The sequence below is a fragment of the Pipistrellus kuhlii genome, unplaced genomic scaffold, assembly GCF_014108245.1.
Source record: "Pipistrellus kuhlii isolate mPipKuh1 unplaced genomic scaffold, mPipKuh1.p scaffold_m20_p_22, whole genome shotgun sequence".
Lineage (NCBI taxonomy): Eukaryota > Metazoa > Chordata > Mammalia > Chiroptera > Vespertilionidae > Pipistrellus > Pipistrellus kuhlii.
This window is the reverse complement of record NW_023425521.1, coordinates 3,354,843-3,375,671: the sequence shown is the minus strand read 5'-3', so window position 1 is coordinate 3,375,671 and position 20,829 is coordinate 3,354,843. Positions and strand designations below refer to the sequence as shown.

General features: G+C 42.3%; 1 protein-coding gene and 1 non-coding gene across 5 annotated transcripts in view; both read right to left on the bottom strand.

Annotated features, from left to right (window-relative positions):
- Positions 1 to 2,216: 2,216 nt before the first annotated feature.
- HEATR6 (HEAT repeat containing 6) overlaps positions 2,217 to 20,829 on the bottom strand; it is a 28,972-nt gene continuing 10,359 nt past the window's right edge. Inside the window, exons 7-21 of one of the 4 annotated variants that reach the window (XM_036450927.2) lie at positions 20,568 to 20,705; positions 18,457 to 18,459; positions 16,960 to 17,261; positions 16,006 to 16,183; positions 15,589 to 15,795; positions 15,108 to 15,207; positions 13,149 to 13,504; positions 11,784 to 11,906; positions 11,335 to 11,421; positions 9,455 to 9,589; positions 8,349 to 8,471; positions 7,545 to 7,669; positions 6,076 to 6,172; positions 4,314 to 4,518; positions 2,217 to 3,393 (exon numbers count right to left, since the gene is read on the bottom strand). In XM_036450927.2, the coding sequence (XP_036306820.1) occupies positions 2,852 to 3,393; positions 4,314 to 4,518; positions 6,076 to 6,172; positions 7,545 to 7,669; positions 8,349 to 8,471; positions 9,455 to 9,589; positions 11,335 to 11,421; positions 11,784 to 11,906; positions 13,149 to 13,504; positions 15,108 to 15,207; positions 15,589 to 15,795; positions 16,006 to 16,183; positions 16,960 to 17,261; positions 18,457 to 18,459; positions 20,568 to 20,705 (2,721 nt within the window). In that variant the 3' untranslated portion in view covers positions 2,217 to 2,851. Of the gene's footprint in view, positions 3,394 to 4,313; positions 4,519 to 6,075; positions 6,173 to 7,544; positions 7,670 to 8,348; positions 8,472 to 9,454; positions 9,590 to 11,334; positions 11,422 to 11,783; positions 11,907 to 13,148; positions 13,505 to 15,107; positions 15,208 to 15,588; positions 15,796 to 16,005; positions 16,184 to 16,959; positions 17,262 to 18,456; positions 18,460 to 20,561; positions 20,706 to 20,829 lie in introns of all 4 variants that reach the window. The other 3 variants (XM_036450930.2, XM_045586165.1, XM_045586166.1) reach the window with 3 other exon arrangements.
- Positions 13,865 to 13,968, bottom strand: LOC118726690. Its single transcript, XR_004990371.1, has one exon. It is a non-coding gene; the product is annotated as a U6 spliceosomal RNA (small nuclear RNA).

The window sequence follows — 20,829 nt, the reverse complement described above, 5'->3', positions numbered from 1 at the left end:
CAGTAGTTGAGCGTGGACCTATGAACCAAGAGGTCACCATTGGATTCCTGGTCAGGCCACATGCCCTGGTTGCTGGCTTGATCCCCAATAGGGTCCATGATTCTCTCTCATCATTTATGTTTCTCTCTCTCTGATATCAATAAAAAGTATTTATTTTTAAAAAACATATAAAGAAAACAATTTTGTAGAGTATTGCTACAAGTTATGCTTTTTACCCCCACAATTTAGTAACATGCAGCTACCATATTAACACAAAACGGTAATTGTGTGGTTAAAAAAAAAATGCACCTCAGGACCAGCCTAGAGAAACTTCCGTGAGTCCATTGGAGGGGAGTCACCACGGATACATTTATTACAGATCCAGGAAGGACTTTATCCTTTGAAATTGGATAAAAAGAAAAGCCATTTTCTAATAAGTCCCCCCCCCCCCCCCCATACTTTTGCAGAGTGACTTAGAAGTTGGTGCAAAGTTCATCTTCAGCAAGTGCGGCTGCATGATCAATGCACATCTCTCTCTGGGACCAAACTGCGTGTCTCAGGCAAAGCAATGCGATCAGTGACGCCTGCGCCCAGGATTTCTCCCTTTTACTATGGGTTTCACCACAAGGACTAGGAACCGGGTAAATCACCACGTTTGTTTCGGGTTTGTTTGGTTTCCTGCTTTGCTTCCTAGCCATTCACTGCAACTGCGGCGGGAGCCAGCAGCAAAAATAAAGGAACCCAGGACCCGGTCAGGCTCCCGGCGACCCAACCTGACCCGGTCCGCGCCGCAGGGTTAGAGCCGGGCGAGGGGAAGAGAAGGCCTGTCCCCGCCTAAGGCCGCGGGGGCCGGCCCGGCGGCCACCTTATTGGGCATCACCACCGCGCGGGCGGCGGCCCACCTGCCCCGGCGGAACCTTCGGGCCCGAACGCGGGCGGGGCCGCGGGCTGCTCGTACCGCCCGCCCCGCCAGCCCCTCACATCGGAGCGGAGGCGGGAGAAGGGGGGAGAAGGGGGCGCAGAGGGCAGAGGTGGCGGCTGGGCGGGGCGATGGAGAACGCCCACTGAATTACGGGGCCCTCAGCCGCCATCTTGTTTCCCTGAGTGACAGCGGTTGCAGGCCCTGAGCGCGGTCACGTGAGCTGCGCCTGAGACGGAGCGAGGCCCCCGGCGGCCACTAGAGGGAGCCCTGAGGGGTAGGAAGCCCGGGCGCCCCCGCGCGGCCGGGCTGGAGCCCAGAGGCAGGTAGCGCCATCTAGAGGGGCGCTCCCTTTCGCTAAGTGCCTGGCATAGAGCCTGGGCAGCGGACTCTGTTTCTATCCCTCTCTCTCTTACTTCCTTTCTGAAATCAATAAAGATATATTTAAAAAACAATAAAATATCAAAAGAACCCTGGCTGGGTGGCTCAGCTGGTTGGAGCATCATCCCATGCACCAAAAGGTTGCAGGTTTGATTCCTAGTCAGGGCACATGCTTAGGTTTCGGATTTGATACCACTTAGAGGCAACTATTGGAGACAACTGATGAACATTTCTATCTAACATCAATGTCTCTCTCTCCCTCTCAAAAAAGTCAGTAATAACACATCCTTAGGTTAGGGTTAAAAAAATTATAAATATATACAAAAAAGTTTAGAATTTGGCATTCTTGAATTAGAATTCTGAACCAGAGCCAGACTTTACTGATTCTCATCAAACAAGATCTCTTTATTCTCTACGTGGCTTCCTTTAACAACGGCAGCTTTACTGAGGCGCCAGCCTAGGGAGTCGGAGCGGAGTGCCTGTCCCTGGTGCACTCACACCACGTGCGGTGAGAAGACGGCCAGCCTTCCACCAGGACAGAAGCTCAGGGAATTTCCACAAGTGCTTACCTTTGCTCTTTCCCTGCATACGAACACTAACATCTGTTTTCATACTTGGAAATCTTCATGGAAACAAAAGGCTTAAAAAGAAAAATATTAGATTTTATTCAGGATAAGCAGAGGATTAGAGTGACATCAAATGAAACCATCCAAATATTTCTTGATAAAATATTTTACAATATTTTATCAAGAAACCCACCAGCGAAAGTCCAAAGAACCAGGAATAAGCTGTACATTTTTTACTTTTATGAAAATGACAAGAAAACATGCCTCTTCCTTCAGGAGGTCTGGAGGGGGCTTCTGGGGTGGGCACTTGGGGAGTTTGGTACAGCTTTCTATAAACGCAACTTGATAAAAACAGGAGATAATAGACACACCATTTTTCATTGGTTTATTATAAAAGTAAGACAATTCCCACAGACAAAATTTCTAAATCCCTTTGCTGTCTTTTTGTTGTTGTTGTTGTTGTAAAACTTCTAAGATGTAACACCCTTCACAACCCCCATTCTGCTCAGCCCACACTACAGCCCAACTCCTGGGCTCCTGGCTGCATGGGACAGAGGTTCCAACATCCCGGACCATGGCCAATTCAGCCTCTAAGGTGGCTGAGCCCTGTTAGGAAACATTAAAACATTTTTAAAAATTTATTGATTTTATAGAGAAAGGAAAAGAGGAAGAGGGAGGGAGGGAGGAAGGAGAGACAGAGAAACATCGATTTGTTGTTCCACTTATTTATGCATTCATTGGTTGCTTCTTGTATGTGCCCTAATCAAGGACTGAACCTGCAACCTTGGTTTAAGGAGAAATGCTCTAACCAGCTGAGCTACTTGGCCAGGGCTAGGAAAATGTAATTAGCTGCTAACTCCTTCTAAATAAATCATGGATGGATTACTTTCGCCCCTAAGATTACATCCTGAATATCTGATGTTCAAGCTCTGGTCTTCCTGTTATCACTTGACCCCTGAAAAGTATGGCAGAATATTCACCGATTGGCTCATCCTAGGCGTGCCACTTATGATCCAGATGAGGCCAAATAAACAGTCAGGATATTGTCTAAAAAGGCCATGATGGCCCTTTTGGCTGTGTCGCCAGCCAGTGCCTGGACAGTGCTGATGTGCTCCAGGGCTGATCTGACCAGCTGGTCTCTTTCCTGTGGGCTATGGGGTGCTCCAGCGTCATCTCCCTCCGCTCCTGATTTTAAAAACTGTAGGAAATAGGACCGGATCATGTCCTCATTCAACTCAAGGGTTTCTTTGATGCAAGGCAAGTCTGAGGCACTGGCCAAGCTCAAGAGATGAACCAGCGCCTGACAGATTTGGGTCCGTAAGCTGGCACAGTACTTGAATTCCAAGAAGTCTGTGGTGTCTTCACTCTTCTGCAAGGCAGTGACCAATGCATTCCAGATCTGAGCGTACTGGTCAACAGACCCATAGTGTTCTCTCTTGCCCGGGATGGAAAGGGCGGTGGCAGACCTGATGCGCACTTTGAAATTCTTGCATGACGTCACAACCGATGTCAGGGCCTTGTAGGCCTGGGAGGTCCACGGAGCTGTTCCTGGAAGAACCCAGTCATTAAAAGGAAGGAAGATTTAGAAATCAATAGGGGGAGAGGGAGAAGGGCATGCAGAAGGAAACATATACATTAGTGCTCAAGTTGTCAGTTTATGGTGTGTTTTTTAAAGAATTACTGCCACATTTTTTGGTACTTAAAAAAAAAAAGATTTTTAATTGGCTCTAGCGATTTTTTTCTCAGTGGTTAGAGTGTTGGCCTGGGGATTGAAGGGTCGTGAGTTTGATTCCAGTCACGAACACGTACCTGGGTTGCAGGCTTGGTCCCTGGCCTGGATTGGGGTGCATAAAGGAGGCAACCAATCGATGTTTCTCTGTCTCTCTCCCTCCCTTCCATTCTCTTTAAATCAATGAGAAAAATATCCTTGGGTGAGGATTAATAAAAAAAAAAAAATATATATATATATATATATATATATATATATATATATATACACACACATATATATGTGTGTGTGTGTGTGTGTGTGTGTATATTTTTATTTATTTTTTATTTATTTATTTTTTAATTGATTTTTTAGAAAGAGGGAAGGGGAAGGAGAAACATTAATGGGCTGTCTTCTGCACATCCCCTACTGGGGATCAAGGCTGCAACTTGTAGTTGTGCCCTAACCAGGAACTGAACAGGCAACCTTTCGGTGCACAGGATGAGGCCGAAACAAGTGAGCCACACCAGCCAGGCTGTAACCATAATTTTAAATGGCAACAAAATATCCCAATGAATATATATACCATGGTACCATGGTTGATCTCAGACAATTCCCCTCAGCTTGGATGTTCAGTATGTTTCCATTGTTTTCTAATACTGTGATAAATAATATTGTGAAGAACATTTTTAATAACACTATAGATGGTGTGTGCTGCCAAAGAGACCCTCCACCAGAGAGCAGAGGAAAACTTCCTTACCTAACGGAAGAGCAGGATTTTTAAACACGTTTCCCATTGCATAACAAGCATTCCATCGGACTTTCATGGCAGCCTCAATCAGAACAGTAGCAATTAAGGCCTGGATAGACTCCTCAATGATCTCAGCAAATTGGGGTTTTTCTATATGAGATGGTTGTAGAAAATGAAGCAAATTTCCAAGGGCCCGGACCGCATTACTTTTTACCTAGAATAAAACATAAAAGCATTAGGAACCAGGTTTGCCAAAGAAACAGTATTGCAGAAAGTATAATTTCAGCTTTAAAGTTTTTTCTTTTTTAATATATATTTTATTAATTTTTTACAGAGCGGAAGGGAGAAGGATAGAGAACTAGAAACATCGATGAGAGAGAAACATCGACCAGCTGCCTCCTGCAAATCCCTCACTGGGGATGTGCCTGCAACCAAGGTACATGCCCTCAACTGGAATCGAACCTGGGACCCTTCAGTTCACAGGCCGACACTCTATCTGAGCCAAACCGGTTTCGGCATAATTTCAGCTTTAAAAAACACAGGAGGCCCTAGATATCTTGAAGCAAGAGAGCGAATGAAAAACGCAGCCCATAAGGTGAGAGTTCTCAAAATTCTGCCAGGCCTTGCATGGCTCACACTCTGAGCCATCAGAAAGGTGAGGTTCTACAGAGGCTCCTCACCCTGACATTTTTTAGTTAGACTAGACTTCAGAGATATCCATCCATCTCCCTCGAGTTAGAGATGACAGGGCGAGCCCTGCGGCAAGAGGACACTGCTGGTTTGCAGCAGAGCTGGGCTGGGGGGAAGCTGGGTTTCCGTACTTTTCCAGTAGAGAAAAATAGCTTTTTCTTCGTAGCATAATATTATAGAATCATCTTCGGAGCTTTCTTTTTTAAAACCAATTCCCAGACCCTGACACCAGAAATTCGGATTGAGTAAGTCTGAGGTAGGGCTTCCCAGGTTTTCAGAACCACTGTACTAAATTAAGTACTTGATATGGGCCAGGTACTGTGCTAGGTGGTTGAAGATTAGATATCTCAGAGTCCAATGAGGTATAAGTAACAACTTCCATGTTGGAAATGAGGAGACTAACCTTCACAGAAGTTAAATAATGCACCAAAGGCTGCCCCGCCACTGAAGGGCAAGCCAGGATTTGAACCTTGTCTGCCTGATCCTAACGCCCAGGATTATGCTTTTTAAACTCGTTGGAGTAACAGCGGATATTAAAAACCAAGGCTGCTCACCTTTCTGACTTGTCCATTCTACTTAAAGATTTCTTGAGCCGAAACCGGTTTGGCTCAGTGGTAGAGCGTTGGTCTGTGGACTGAAGGGTCCCGGGTTCAATTCCGGCCAAGGGCATGTACATTGGTTGCGGGCACATCCCCAGTAGGGGGTGTGCAAGAGGCAGCTGGTCGATGTTTCTCACTCATCGACGTTTCTAGCTCTCTATCTCTCTCCCTTCTTTTCTGTAAAATATCAATAAAATATATTTAAAAAAAAAAGATTTCTTGAAAAAACTGGACTTAGATTAAAACATGGACGTATCATGGAGTAGCATTACAAATGGCACTGATGCTTTTTGTTTTTTTTGTTTGCCAATGATGCTTTTTGTGAGATGGGAGATAAGAAACAAACTGTACAAGTATGGAGTGGGCCACTTTATACCCCGAACACACACACACTCCCCTTTAAACGGGATCTATCTGATGGAATGAAGCTGTAACACACTAAGTATCCACCTGACAAACACTAAGCTTTGTTGTGGGCCTACCTTGTCTTTATCCTTGGAGGCTTCTATAGCTGACCGCAACATCTTCAAGAGCAGGAGGCCAGAGAACTCTTCCTGGAAACTGGGGTCTGGTGTTTCCCTGCTCCTCCCAAAGCAGGCAAACATGTTAAAAGGTAAAACCCATTGAGAGGTAGACACACTGACATATGTTCACTTAGTATAACTATAAAAACTTGGAAAACAGCTTAACAAATCTGTCCAGTTTATACTGAGAACTTATAGTTTATACCTTTTGACCTAGAAGGTCCACATTTAGGAATGTAACTAATAGAAGTAACTTAAATGGAGATTTCATGCAAAAGCCTAACACAAGGTAAATGTCCAAAATAGGGAAATGGTTAAATAATCATTGTACGATCAATAATAAGTAATGATCTATAAAAAATCAGCAGAAGTCAGGAGAATGCTTACTTGTGTTCAAGTTAAATGACAAAAAGCAGGACACTTTAAATGCGTATGTGATTGCATGAGTAGCGATTTGCCTCTGGGGAGGGGAACTAGGAGATTAAGGCAGAAGAAGGCTATCCCTTTGTAAAGTTTGATATTTTTAACCTGTGATTTTATTACTTAAAAAACACGCAAATGTGATGTTTACAAAGTAGGGCAACCATTACAAAGGTTTTATATTTCCACTTTTGTGTTTCCACATTTCCTATAATGTTGAATATATTTCTTTTTTTTTTTTTTAATATATTTTATTGATTTTTCACAGAGAGGAAGGGAGAGAGATAGAGAGCTAGAAACGTTAATGACAGAGAAACATCAACCAGCTGCCTCTTGCACACCCCCTACCGGGGATGTGCCCGCAACCAATGCACATGCCCTTGACCGGAATCGAATCTGAGACCTTTCAGTCCGTAGACTGACACTCTACCACTGAGCCAAACCGGTTTTGGCCTGTTGGATATATTTCTTATCAGCATATAGTATTTTTATACATATACTAGAGGCCTGGTGCATGGATTTGTGCACTGGTGGGGTCTCTCATCCTTTCACAATCCAGAACCCCTCAGGGGATGTCGGACAGTGGGTTTTAGCCTGATCCCCACAGGCCAGGCTGAGGGACCACACTGGTGCACAAATCCATGCACTGGGCTTCTAGTATGCATTTAAGATCTTTGATTAATCTCTTCCCATCCTCTTCCCTGCCCCCTTCCTTTCCCCCTTTCCCTCTGAGATTCATCAGTTTGTTCCATGTTTCCACGCCTATGCGTTGAGCATCTGCCCCCTGGTGGTCAGTGTGCATCATAGCTACCAGTTGAATGGTCCAATGGTTGTTTAGGCTTTTATATATAGAGATATTAAGCTTACTAATCTCATTACTTCAAGGAATATAAAACAAACAAGCCAGTAAGACTGACTATATAATATGGGGAAATTGTGGCTAATTTTTTTATAGTAGAGACCTCAGCCTCAGATGTTACCCAGGGGAAATGAGCTGAGTCACCTACATGTTGACAATCAGAGTGTCTGTCAGGTTGCCCAGGGACCAGGCTGCTTTGGCCCGAACATTCAGAGACTTGTCTTGAAGTGACATCAATATTGCATTTGCTGTGTCTGCAACAAATATGACATCCTATACGATAAACAAAACAAAATGATATAGTTACTTTAGAAGTTCACACTGCTACCTTGGAAATTCTCATTTTATTTTCAAATAAAGTAATAAACATTTACCACAAATTTCTATCCATTTACTGTTCTTTGTATATATTACAATGGGGACGCTCATTAAAATTCCTGGGGAAGGTCTCCCACACCTGAGAAGCCTAAGCACAGATATCTTATTCCCTGGCCTGTGAGAGTTACTATGAATTCTGTGCCTGGATAGATGTCCACCTTGAAGAATGATGTTGACAATGAATACATTTCCAAAACACATCCTATTTACTTAGTGAGATGTCACAAGTGAGAGAAATTTATTTCCTTCTTAGTAAAAACTCCACCAGCCTTCTAAATTATTACTATCACTATCAGTTGTAAATATTACTATCAGTTGTAATGCCTCATCTCATTTGTTTTTCAGTTATTCATTAGACATTTACTGGGCATCCAGAATCCTGGACAGTGTGCTAAGTAATTAAAAGTAAATGAACTATAGGCATTACCAAATTTCAGTAGCGATTAAGGAAACCAGATTACAAAGCAGTTTAATCTCCTTTACTATCCAACTTAAGAGCTCTCATCCACCCACAGGAAAGGACTGGTATGGACTCTAACAGAGGCACCGCAGGGCTGTCCAGCCTCCCGCTGACCTGTCTGAGACAGGGGAAGAGCACGTAGACCCCGAGGGCCCGCGCGGCTGCCGCTTTCACTAAACGGTTCTTGCTGTCGTTCAGCCCAAGCAGCACCGTGATGCACAGGATCTGCCAGTCACTCTGCGGGGAGAAAGGTTGGCGAAGGAAAAGCGAGAGTGAAATAACCATGAGTGGGTCTTTGACAAGTGACTGTGATATGTCGTGTCTATGTTTGAGTTTACATTCAGGAGTTAAACACTGAGGCCTTGAGGCTACCTTGGCTGAGAGCAAAGGTTGACTTCAGATCCAGTCGTTATCTGAGCACCGGCTGTGTGCGGGGCACACACAGCATCTGTGCTCATTTAACCACAACTGTGTGAATTAGGCCATTTTAATCCTCCTACTTCACTAAAGCTGCCTTCTTTATAAAGCGAATTTAGCCCTAGCCAGTTTGGCTCGGCGGACAGAGCGTTGGCCTGTGGATTTCAGAGTCCTGAGTTCGATTCTGGTCAAGGGCACATGTTTGGGTTGTGGGCTCTATCACCAGTGAGGGCCACGCAGGAGGCAGCCGATCAATGATTCTCTCTCAGCATTGATGTTCCCATCTCTCCCTCTCCCTTCCTTCTGAAATCAATAAAAAAAATATATATTTTTTAAAAAGCTAATTAATATTAGTGAAAACATATGCAAATGCCATTGAGAACTAAAGGAAAGGAATGGTTTGAATACCATATGGGTAGGACATCAGCTAAGTATTTTCACATACTTCTTGTTATAATTCCATTTTAGGAATAGATGATAAAGGCAGTGTTAGGGAAGTTAAGATAATCAAAGAGCCAGAAAATGGAAGAGCCGGAATTTAAACCCAGGTCTTTCTAACTTTTGGATTTGAAATGGTTCTGAAATCTCTGCCTGAAAGCCTCTACCACACGACTTCGACCCCTGCCTTCTAAGCTCGGGGAGGAAGAGCTTTCCCGAGACGTTAAGGTTTTACGTGTTCCCAAGGCCCTCACCCCACACTCAAACAGAATAAGCACGTTTCCTCAGAGATAACGTGGAAAACTGCTCCAAAATGAGGAAGAATCCAAATCAAACTGGAGCCGTGACGCCACTGGAGGACTTACCCGCAGGCTGCTGAAGGCTTCCGGCAGGATGGAGGACAGGGCGTCGCAGGCGCTCGCCTGCAGGGTCGGGTGCTCTGCATTCTGCAAGGCCCGGGGCAAAGGGCCGCTCAGCATCATCGTCCAGAAGAGCACCACCTGGAACAGGCACAGTCAGAACCGCGGCCCAAGCGCAACAGTGGGACCAGCTCGCCACCAAGACCTCCACCAGCGACCGTAGTACTGACACAGTTTTCCTTCCGTGGTAGCTGGACATAAATGCTTTCATTAGGACTTTAAAAAACAGCGAATTAAATCTTTCAACTTTAATAACTGGGAAACTTCAGTGTGCTAGAGTTAAGCAGCACAGAGATAATAAGGAGGAGGAGGGTGAAGATGATGGTGACAGTAACAGTAGCGTTATGTTCTTCAGAGTTATGACGTGCCAGGCACTGTTCTAAGTGCTTTACATATATCAGCTCATTTTAATCCTCATTTATACAACTAAATGGAGTATATGTCATTATCTCCATATTGGCACAAGGGAACTTAGGCACAAAGAAATAATGTACCTTGCTAGTGGGCAGCAGAGCTGGACTAAAATCCAGGTCACTGACACCCAGGTAGAGTTCTTTCAACCAGATTCCTCAGGGGCACAGAGATCAGGGTCCCGGAGTGGTCTCTGGGCCATGAGCCAGAGGTGGAGCTGGGCTAAGTCCTTCAGCCATGGCTTCCTGTCTCTGCAACCTGGGCAAGTCACTAAGCCTACACTCTGGTTCCTCGTCAGTAAAGCAGGGCAGACATCTACCTGGCAGAGTTTGTGAGGTAAGAAAATGATACTGTGGCTCTAGTCAGTTTGGCTTAGTGGATAGAGAATCCTGCACACCTCCCACTGGGGACTGTGCCTGCAACCAAGGTACATGCCCTTGACCGGAATCGAACCATTCAGTCCACAGGCCGATGCTCTATCCACTGAGCCAAACCAGTTAGGGTAGTATATCCCATTTTTAAAGATGAAATAATACTTGAATGTGAACAGCTTAAGAGCCTTGCCCAGTCACTTGACAAACAAGGGGAGAAGTTTAGATTCTAAGCCAGGTCTCCCCTGATAGCAAAACTCCACTCATCTCCCTGCAAATTTCAGCTTTAGCGGCAGACTAAGGAAGGGACTAGGGCTAGATATTCTTAATTCCCTGCAAGGATGATGGAAACTGTGAAGGAAAAAGGATAAAGGGGATGAGGAGGGCAGAGGGAGAAAACTGTTGCATTGATTTTGCTTTTGGCACTAAGTAGGAGCCTTTTTGTGTGAGGTCACATGTTCCTTCTCCAAAGAAGAACTGGCACAGAGTGGGGGCAACAGACACACCTAAGATCTCACGAATTTCACTGAGTCAGGAAGGGGACTGGGGCAGGGGGGGACTGGCATTCATTGGGCACCACTGTTTGTCAGCACCTTTACCTCTCATTCACTCTTCCAACAGCCCTTGAGTTAAGGATTCTTGTTCCTCTTTAAAATGAAGAAACTATTGATATATTCACAAGCACATAATTAGCTGGTGCTCCCTAGATTTGATCTCTTGCCTTCTGAGTCTAAATTCTAGGCTCTCCTCACCCTTCTAGTCTGCCTCTTGGGTAAGCTAAGTAACCAAACCAGATTTTGTGCAAAATAAATAATTGGTTTTTGCATAGCAAATAATTGGTTACACATAATCTTACCACATCCTGACTGCAAGTAAACTGAAATGCAAATAAAACCCATTTATCCTACTATCTCATTATCCTAGATAATAAGCCATAAGTTTTGACATCAGAAGAAACACCCATTCCACTTTATAATTGAACCTAAAAAATAAACTGACTGAAGCACTAAGAGAAGAGGAATCTATGAATTGACATCTACTTACCATGGTGACGGGCACTCTCTGTTCAGGCACTAGGGTGGAATCTGGTTTGTATTGTTGTATTAAGCCTGTACCCAGTTCTTCCAGCAGCTATGAAGATAAAAGAAATAGGTTATCAAAGCAAAATATTAGAACTGTGGAGGTAAAAGATTACTTCCATGTGAAGATTACCTCAAATCAAGGGGAAAAATAATTTCCAACTGATTTTCTTTCTTTTCTATGTAACTTCTAGGTCAGAGGCATTCTTTCCAAAGCCAAATCACCAACTATATACTGTATTGTTAATTTCTTCCCAAATCAATTCTTTGGGTTTATACAGTGAGCTGAAAATAGAGGGATGGATGACTTTCCTACCAGAAACCTCTTGAAGAAACCTCTGATGAACATGCAACAGAAGGACAAATGTAAAAGGAAAAGAAGAAAAAGAGCGTGTGGCTTCAATTGAAAATCACCTTTGCTCCATGAAGCTGGATAGAAGGATCTGCTTCCCCCATGCACTTGCAAATCACCTCTCCAAGCTCCATCAAGTAGCCCTGAGCCACTGAGAAGTAGCCCTTTGACAGATGAGCCAACACCTGCAGAGAGAACAGAGCATGAGCTCCAACCCTGAACGCAGGGCTGCAATATCCAGAAAATTATTTTTTTTCTTCTTTTTTTAATATATTTTATTGATTTTTTACAGAGAGGAAGGGAGATAGAGAACTAGAAACGTCGATGAGAAACATCGATCAGCTGCCTCTTGCACACCCTGTACTGGGAATGTGCCCGCAACCGATGTACATGCCCTTGACCAGAATCGAACCTGGGACCTTTCAGTCTGCAGACCGACGCTCTATCCACTGTGCCAAACCGGTTTCAATTAGAAAAGTATTTCAATATTTCAGAAGCCACTCACACTTAACAAAGTGTTGAAATATGATGTTGAATGAAATGCAGAACAACCATAATCTTTATTTTATGGCTAAAATCAATGAACTACATCTTATAATTTTATAGTGCTTTATAATTTACAAAATATGTTTCATTAAGGTTATCAATATCATTGCATTTAAGTAAGCCTGGGTATAACTTTTTGAGGTAGGTCTTAATTTAACATTTCAGCTGAAGAAACTAAGGCTAAAAAAGTTAAAGGTTAAAGAGATTAATGAACATGTTTGATATTAAGCAGATAAAGACCCCAGGACCAAACCTGTCTTAGATCATACTTGAGTACAGAAAAAGCAAATACTTTAATCTAGAGTTGTTTTCTTCCTTTCAGGGAGCAATTGTATTTTGTTGCCTCTAAGCAGATAGAAGATCAAAGATTAACTACTCAACCAATTTGGCTCAGTGGATAGAGTGTCAGCCTGTGGACTGAAGGGTCCCAGGTTAGATTCCAGTCAAGGGCACATGCCCAGGTTGTGGGCTTGATCCCCAGTAGGGGGTGTGTAGGAGGCAGCCCGTCAATGATTCTCTCTCATTATGATGTTTCCATCTCTCCCTCTCCCTTCCTCTTTGAAATCAATAAAAAAATATTTTTAAAAAAGATTACATAATTTCTTTCAGAATTACTATATACATCTATCTGTCATATAATACCTGAGGTGACTAAAATGGCCTGCAATGAAAATGAATGAACCTGACATTTTACAACGAAAGCCACAACAACCTTAACCAACAAGCAACAATAAACAAGGCACCCACATCTACACTACAGCTCCCACTGACACAGTGGACATGTGGCTCAGCTTTACATATTTTCACTCACTCCTCCCCACACCCTCTGAAGGAAGAAGAATTAACTTCCGCTTCTGAGACGAGGAAATGACGCCTCCTACCTGTAAGGCCTCCAGCCGCATGGGGGACGGCATGTAGGTGCTTCCGGCCGCGCAGCCAGCATCGCTGCCCGAACAGGAGTCCTCCCTGGGCAGCACAGCAGTGGAAATGCAAAGCCGAACGAGCCAGCAGGGCTCTGACGACCCCGGCGGAGAGCTGACGGATGCTTCTTCCAGAAAGCGTCCCGAGGGGGCTTTCTTCCACCTGTCAGGGGGGCTGAGGTGAGGAGTGGCTGAGTCGCTATTGCTGAGGCCGGAGGAACAGGGCTGCTGCAGAAGCAGCTGAACTTCGGGTAAAGGTGCGTGAGTGGACACTATGGCTCCCAAGAGCGTGAGACTTGACACACGAACGTTAACATCTGTCAGAGGTAACAGTAAGAATCCATCACCATGGGAACAGCTGTTAGAAGGACCATAGTTATCCCTGCAAGCAACTAAGAATTATGGTCTCCTTGTTTAATCTGGAGCTAACTGAACCAGACCTATTTACTAGCTTATAGGAAATACAGGGGACAGAAATGAAAGTTAACGCTATGAAGAAACTATCAAATAAACTGAGAACGTGAGATATTCGATAGTCCATTGGCTTGGACTTTTCCTAAACTCAGTATCACTAAAGAAAAAAAAAAAAAGGGTTGGGGGCTATTCTAGATTTAAAAAGGCTAAAGTGACATGAAAACTAAATGTAATACATAAACCTTGAATGAACATAGGTGGTGTTTTTTTTTTTTTTTTTTACAAATTTGCATGTCATATTTGCACAGGGGCCATGGTAACCTCTGTATCATTCCAATTTTAGTATGTGTGCTGCCAAAGCGAGCACTGAGCTGTTTTTCTTTCTTTTTTTTTTTTTTTTTTGTAAAGCTATAAAAGACTTTTGGGAACACATGGGGAAATTTAAATGTGGATAAGATAGTAGATAATATTATGGAATATGAATATGGAATCAAAATATAAATTTCTTAGGTGGAAAACTGTCACAAAAAATCCACACTTCCATCATGTTCTGTAATTTTGAATACAAAACTCAACTTTTCAGAATGTGGTCAGATCATAAAGCTTGCAAACAAAAGAAAAACAAATGTTTTAAAGGCAAGTGTTTACAGTACATACACAAGTATATGTACTGTAAACATAATTTACAGTTGTTCATATGGAAAATACTACAATAATTAATAAATAATACAAGATGTTTCACGTACTCACAACTGTAACCCTAGTTTTGCCTCCCCCTGCACATTATATGTGGAAGAAGTCAGGAAATGCCAAGAAATAAGACTGCAGTTACTGGGGATTTGAGGTTCTGGAATTTTAACTGATCTTCAGAGGAAATAAAGTTAAAGAAGTTAGGTTTTTTTTTGTTTGTTTGTTTGTTTTTTTAAATATATTTTATTGATTTTATACAGAGAGGAAGGGAGAGAGATAGTTAGAAACATCGATGAGAGAGAGTCATCGATCAGCTGCCTCTTGCACACCCCCTACTGGGGATATGCCCGCAACCAAGGTACATGCCCTTGACCGGAATCGAACCCGGGACCCTTCAGTCCCAAGCCGACGCTCTATCCATTGAGCCAAACCGGTCCCAGCAAGAAGTTAGGTTTTATATTCCAGTTTTTCTTTTTAAAAAGATGATGTCTGTCCACCCATCCTCTACTTATGACTAAGGGGTATAAACTATTACATTTTATGTAATAAAATGCGCTTGGCTCAGTCTAAAGGGATCCCTGATTACTGCACTGCATTAGCAAAGAGGCATTCAACTTCACAATCAGTTTTCCAGCTCACTTCCATCAGTGGTACTGCAGAGGTCAAAAGTGGAGTTCTAGCCATTGGGTTCTCCTAAAAACTTGGGGGGTGTAAGTGGCGATATCTTACAGCTATACAATTGCTGTGAATATTTTTAAACTAATAATGTAGATCTGACTGATATGAAGAAGCAAATAATTTTAAACTACTACCAACCTTTGTGGCGGACGTAAGGCTTTATTTGGTTCCAGACTTTGGTCAGCAGGCTGAGCTTCAGACGGTTATAAGGCGAATTTGATACTAAATTTGCAAGGCACTGCAAAGCACAAGAATAACTGCTCAACAGACCTGATTGAGCCATAACATTAAAGCAAAATTTTACAGCATTTAATTTAAAAAGAAGTCTTCACATTTATTTGAAAATCACTCATTTTCTTTTCTGTCTTGGGGGGGGGGAGGGGAGAGATAGCACTTGTTTTCTCATTGGTACAACTTAAAACTAAAAATAAATGAGTGGTTGCTTTTTTTAGTAAATCCTTTATTTGGACGTACAGGGGTGGTAGGTAATATCAAACAAATAGGTACAAATAGGATATCTTCAAATAAAATGACCCCTTAGTTATATTCTTAAGTCAAGTTACTTTTAAGCATTGCAAAACATTATACAAAATTGGAACAGATAAGTTGGCACATGTACCTTAATGATCTGAGTGAGGGTCTGTGAGGATGACTCGGCCACCAACGCCAACAAAAGACACCTGTGCAGCTCTCTGATGCTGGAAGCGATCATGACAGAGAAGGGCGTAAAAGCCCTCCTGTGGTCGCTGGTATCTTCAGCCACAGAGAGAAACTGCTTTGAGCCTTCCAAGATGGCAGACAACGCCTGCAGAGCGCAGGCACGCGTCTGAAATTTCAGGATGATTCACATCAGTTAGCCAGATCCCCTTCCTCCTATATACAGTTTTCATTTTCAAAATGTTTAGGATCATTTTAATTGGAATAAAAGCAATGGGGTTAGCTACCAGGTCCTAAAAGTAGCCATGAGCTGGGCAAACAACAGAGACTTGTAAAGTTTTCCTTCCTACCATAACACTGAGAACCTAAAAGCTCTTACCTTTGGGGAAGGATCTTTCAATGTAAGAGTCATCAAGGAGACAGACTGTGGGCTTCCAAGCTCAGGGGTGTCAGAGACAAAGGCTGACCAGTAGCCATAGAGGACTTTCTTTTCTATTGATTTTATAGTAGAAAGAAAACAAGCTAATGCTCCTTGGCGAACTTTGGCTTGGTAAGACCTTGAATAACCAAGAGAAAAAAGGAAAAAAAAAAAAGCCTTTTAATATTCTTAAAAGTATAAGCATGAAATAAAATATATTTCAGCCAACTCAAATGATACATTGAGAAATTCAACATTCTAAGTCCTAACGATGCTAATACGATATCAAAAAAGTATTTTTCAAAATACAATGAAAACATGTTAAAGCAATTTGTTTATATAATGTATTGATAAAATCGACAATTAAAAAACACACAACTAGATAGAGAGCAAAAGGGCAGCATTTTGATGTTAGGAAACTGAAGAGAATCCATTCATCCAATGAACCTGTCCTGAGTATCCTCGAGGCTGTGCCAGACATTGTGCTGAGGTTGGCAGACATAAACCACTGACAGGCGGCTTATTAATGGCACAGATAGAGCTGAAGAGATAACTACAACACATTATGTTGGCACTAAGGTACAGATAAGTAAAAAGGTCATATAGCAGAGGTACCTAAGCCAGAATGGGGGCGGGGAAGCTCAGAAAAAGCTTCTCAGAGGACATGACTGTGAGTAATGGTTAACAAGACAAAAAGACAAAAAGTAAAACAAAAAAGTGAAAGAAAGAATGTTCCAGGCAGAGACACCTCATGCAAAAGGCAAATCGAGAGAATAGGCAAAGTGCAGAGAAATGCAAAGTCCCACATAAATTAGAATATTTAAGTTGAATCACATGCAGCAGTCAGTGTTTTAAGAAAAGTTAAAAAAACTTACATGCAAATTGGAATATAAAAATATAACAAAATACTACTACCTCATCTTACTCTGCACGCCTCCTTCAGCATCAGAATAGTCTGACTCACTACTGCTGATCCTTTTCCAGCTGGAAGAACTGAAGGGTGAGGAGACTCCACCTTTTCCTGCCGCTCCGCTTCCATCTAATCGCGAACTCTGGACAGCCGAGGAGGAGGGAGACTGGGTGTTCCCTTCATGCACGTTCGCTCTGCCCACGCCGGTAACTGGGGCTGCTTCTCTTTCACCACTGGACCCTTCCTCCTCCTCTTCCTCTTCTTGCTGGATTTTCTTTGGTTTTGTTTTTGATTTTTTCTTTCTATTCTGATGATAAGAGCAAATGAAAACACACACACACACACATATATACATATACACATACATATATATATATTATAGTGATTTCAAAACAGTTTCTAACTGAGTCACTGGTCCTTTCCCATTTATTAATTACCAAATATGCCCCCAACATGTAGTTGAAAGAAGTAAAAAAAAGTGACACTTAATAGTGCTTACACATACCCCTGTCTACATTAATAAAAGAAAAAGATGCAAATTGACTGCACCTTCGCCACGCCCATCAGACAATCAGGAGTGAGTATGCAAACTAACCCAACAAAGATGACAGGTTAATCTGCATACGCAGGCACCATGTGGCTGGGGAGCTGGGTGGGGATGTTCCCTGGGCCTCTGGGCAGCGTGGGAAGGCTGAAAGGCGGCTCTGGGCCAGAGCGAAGGCAGTGCCGGCAGTCAGGGGAAGGAAGGCCCATTCTTGCACGAATCTTTGTGCATCGGGCCCCTCGTGGGATTATAAGAAGCAAGGTGTGAAAAATGTGGGACAGCAAAACTTGTGGCCTGGGTTGCCAGATATATTCCACCTCTGGTCCTGGGCAAATCACTTAGCCTCTGTGAGCCTGACCTTCATCATTTAAGTATAAGCCTAACACTCCTACCTGGCACAGTTGTTGTGAAAGCATTCAGCCTTCTCAACTGGGGTTCTGCAAGAGAATCGAGCTCTATAGAAAATGACGAGTGTCAGTTCTCTCAAACAAGACACATCGTTAATACCACTCTAGATGTATAGGAGAGACATTAACCCACTAAGTACATGCATGTTTTAGAGCACATGTGTCAAACACAAGGCCCTCGGGCCAAATCCGTCCCGCCAGGCCTTGCAATGTGGCCCGCACCGCGCTGTCATCACTGCACTCTGCTGCGTTTCCATCACAATGACAGTTTATGACTGTTCAGTAAACCATTCGGCCCGCGATTTAGGCTGGATTTTAGATTTTGGCCCCTTCTCTGATTGAGTTCGACACCCCTATTTTAGAGCATTAGGGCTTTGTAGGTGTAGATATTAAGTAAAAGCCAGTTACTTTTCTCCTACTGCTTTTTGACATCTAAAAATCTTTAGAATTCATACTCTTCTGCATTCTCAAAATCCATGACCTTGGGGAAGAAGGTCCTTATCACTCCTATCTTAGATTATTAATGTGGCTCCAGACTCATAACCTTTTACTTGCTACCAGTTACTTTTCTAAAATGCAAATCTTTTCTCCCTCTGCTCTATAAGATTCTTTGAATCTCTACCCACTATATGATAAAAGTCCAAATTCCTTAGCATACTATACAAAACTCTTATGACTTGGCCTCTGCTACATACTTGACTGACCCCTCCCTTCTGCACATCTGCCACTCTACACCTACTGGTTAACGATGGCTATATGCACTCTCATCTTCTATATTTTTTGCATCTTTTGTTCCTTCAAAATAACAATGTTCCTTTTCTGTTCTAATACTCTTTCTGGAGTCTCAGTTTAGCCACATCTTTTAAGAAGTCTCTGACTTCTCAATTTGTTTGGATGCCCTGAATGTGTTCCCAAAGTCTCTGTGAATATGCTGGTGAAAGAAACCCCAAGATTGCATTGTAGGTGTTTATTTATCCATCTTCGCCTTTCCCTTCAAACTCCTAAAAAGAGTCTACTGTGTGTATTAGTTAATAATTCGGACTTTTTTCAATATGGAGTTACACATATGTTGATATATATGCAATTTGATATGCATGCTATTTTGTTGTATTGACAACAAGCTTCAAAACTTCATATGTCAAATTTTCTGAAGGTGTTAACATCATAGATATTTTTACACTTAAAAATGTGGAATTTCATGCCAAAAAAAGAGCATTTGCAGGAAGTTTTAATTTAGCAGATACTTCGGGAAGCTGATGGTGAACATGCTCCATCTCGAGATACCTGTGAACGCTGGTTTAAACACTTTAAAAGTGATGATTTTGATGTGAAAGACAAAGAATGTCCAGGTAAACCAAAAAAGTTTGAAGACCAACAGTTACAACCATTATTGGGTGAAGATGCATGTCAAACTCAAAAAACAACTTGCAAATGGATTAAACATTGCTCAGCAAACAATTTCCAATCGTTTACAAGCAATGGGAAATATTTTAAAGGAAGGAAAATGGGTGCCACATCAACTGAACAAAAGATAAATGGAAAACCAAATAGTCATCAGTAAAATGTTGCTTCAACAGCATAAAAGAAAGGTGTGTTTTTTTGCATCGAATTGTGACTGGCCGTGAAAAGTGGATTTATTTTGAGAATCCCAAACGCACAAAATCATGGATTGATTCAGGTCAACCATCAACATTGACTGCTAGGCCAATTCACTTTGGAAAGAAGACAATGCTCTGCATTTGGGATCTGGAAGGGGTGATATTATGAGCTTCTAAAACCAGGTGAAACCATTAATACTGATCACTACTGACAATAAATAATCAATTTGGACCACGCTTTGATCATAAAACTACCAGAATGGGCCAGAAGACAGGGCATGTAATTTTGCTTCATGATGATGCACCATCACACACTTCAAAACCAGTTATAGACACATTAAAAGATCTTGCCTGGGAAGTATTAACCCACCTGCTGACTGATAATTGAGTTCTAATGGCCTAGAGAGGAAAAATTACAGTACGAAGGCCAAATCCAGCCTGGCACACACAGCCCGTTTCTATAAATAAAGTTTTATTGGAACACACCTACATTCATTCATTAAGATAGTGGCTGCTTTTGGACTAGGACAGTGTTCGGCAAACTCATTAGTCAACAGAGCCTAATATCAACAGTACAACGATTGAAATTTCTTTTGAGAGCCAAATTTTTTAAACTTAAACTTCTTCTAATGCCACTTCTTCAAAACAGACTCGCCCAGGCTGTGGTATTTTGTGAAAGAGCCACACTGAAGGGGCCAAAGAGCCTCAGTTTGCTGACCATGGCACTAGGGCATCAGAATTGGCAGTTGCAAATACATACCAGTAAGCCCTTCACAAAAATAGTTTGCTGACTCTTGAGCATCTGAGGGATGAGGATGCTGGGCTTTGGTTGTAAAGTGAATGCTCATTTTTATTGCTGTTATACTGACTAGATATCTTAGAAGTATAAGATGTTCTAAATGGTATTTCAGCAGTGTGTTGAATTTAAATTTATTATTTTAAAATCCCTAAACTGGATCAAATTCAAAGTGAGCCTTTGGAACAATAGTGATGCAACTAATAGAAAACACATAACAAGCAATAAAAACAATCCGCAACTTAAATCTAAATAGACATACATGTACCATGGTTGGTCGAGAAGCACTGGATTCTGGTAGTTGCAATTTGACCGGTGGTCGTCCATCGTACTGAGGAAGTGGTGTGGGGTATAATACCGTGGGCATCTCTATGTTTATTCCGGGGAGTCCATGAAACATGGATTTCTAAGGATGACAATTAAGAAAGCACACACAAAAAACATAAATAAAGAACCAGAATTATTATGTTCTGGATCACAAAGACAACAAATTAATGTTTAGAGGCTTATTAAGGAAATAAAAAATGGGA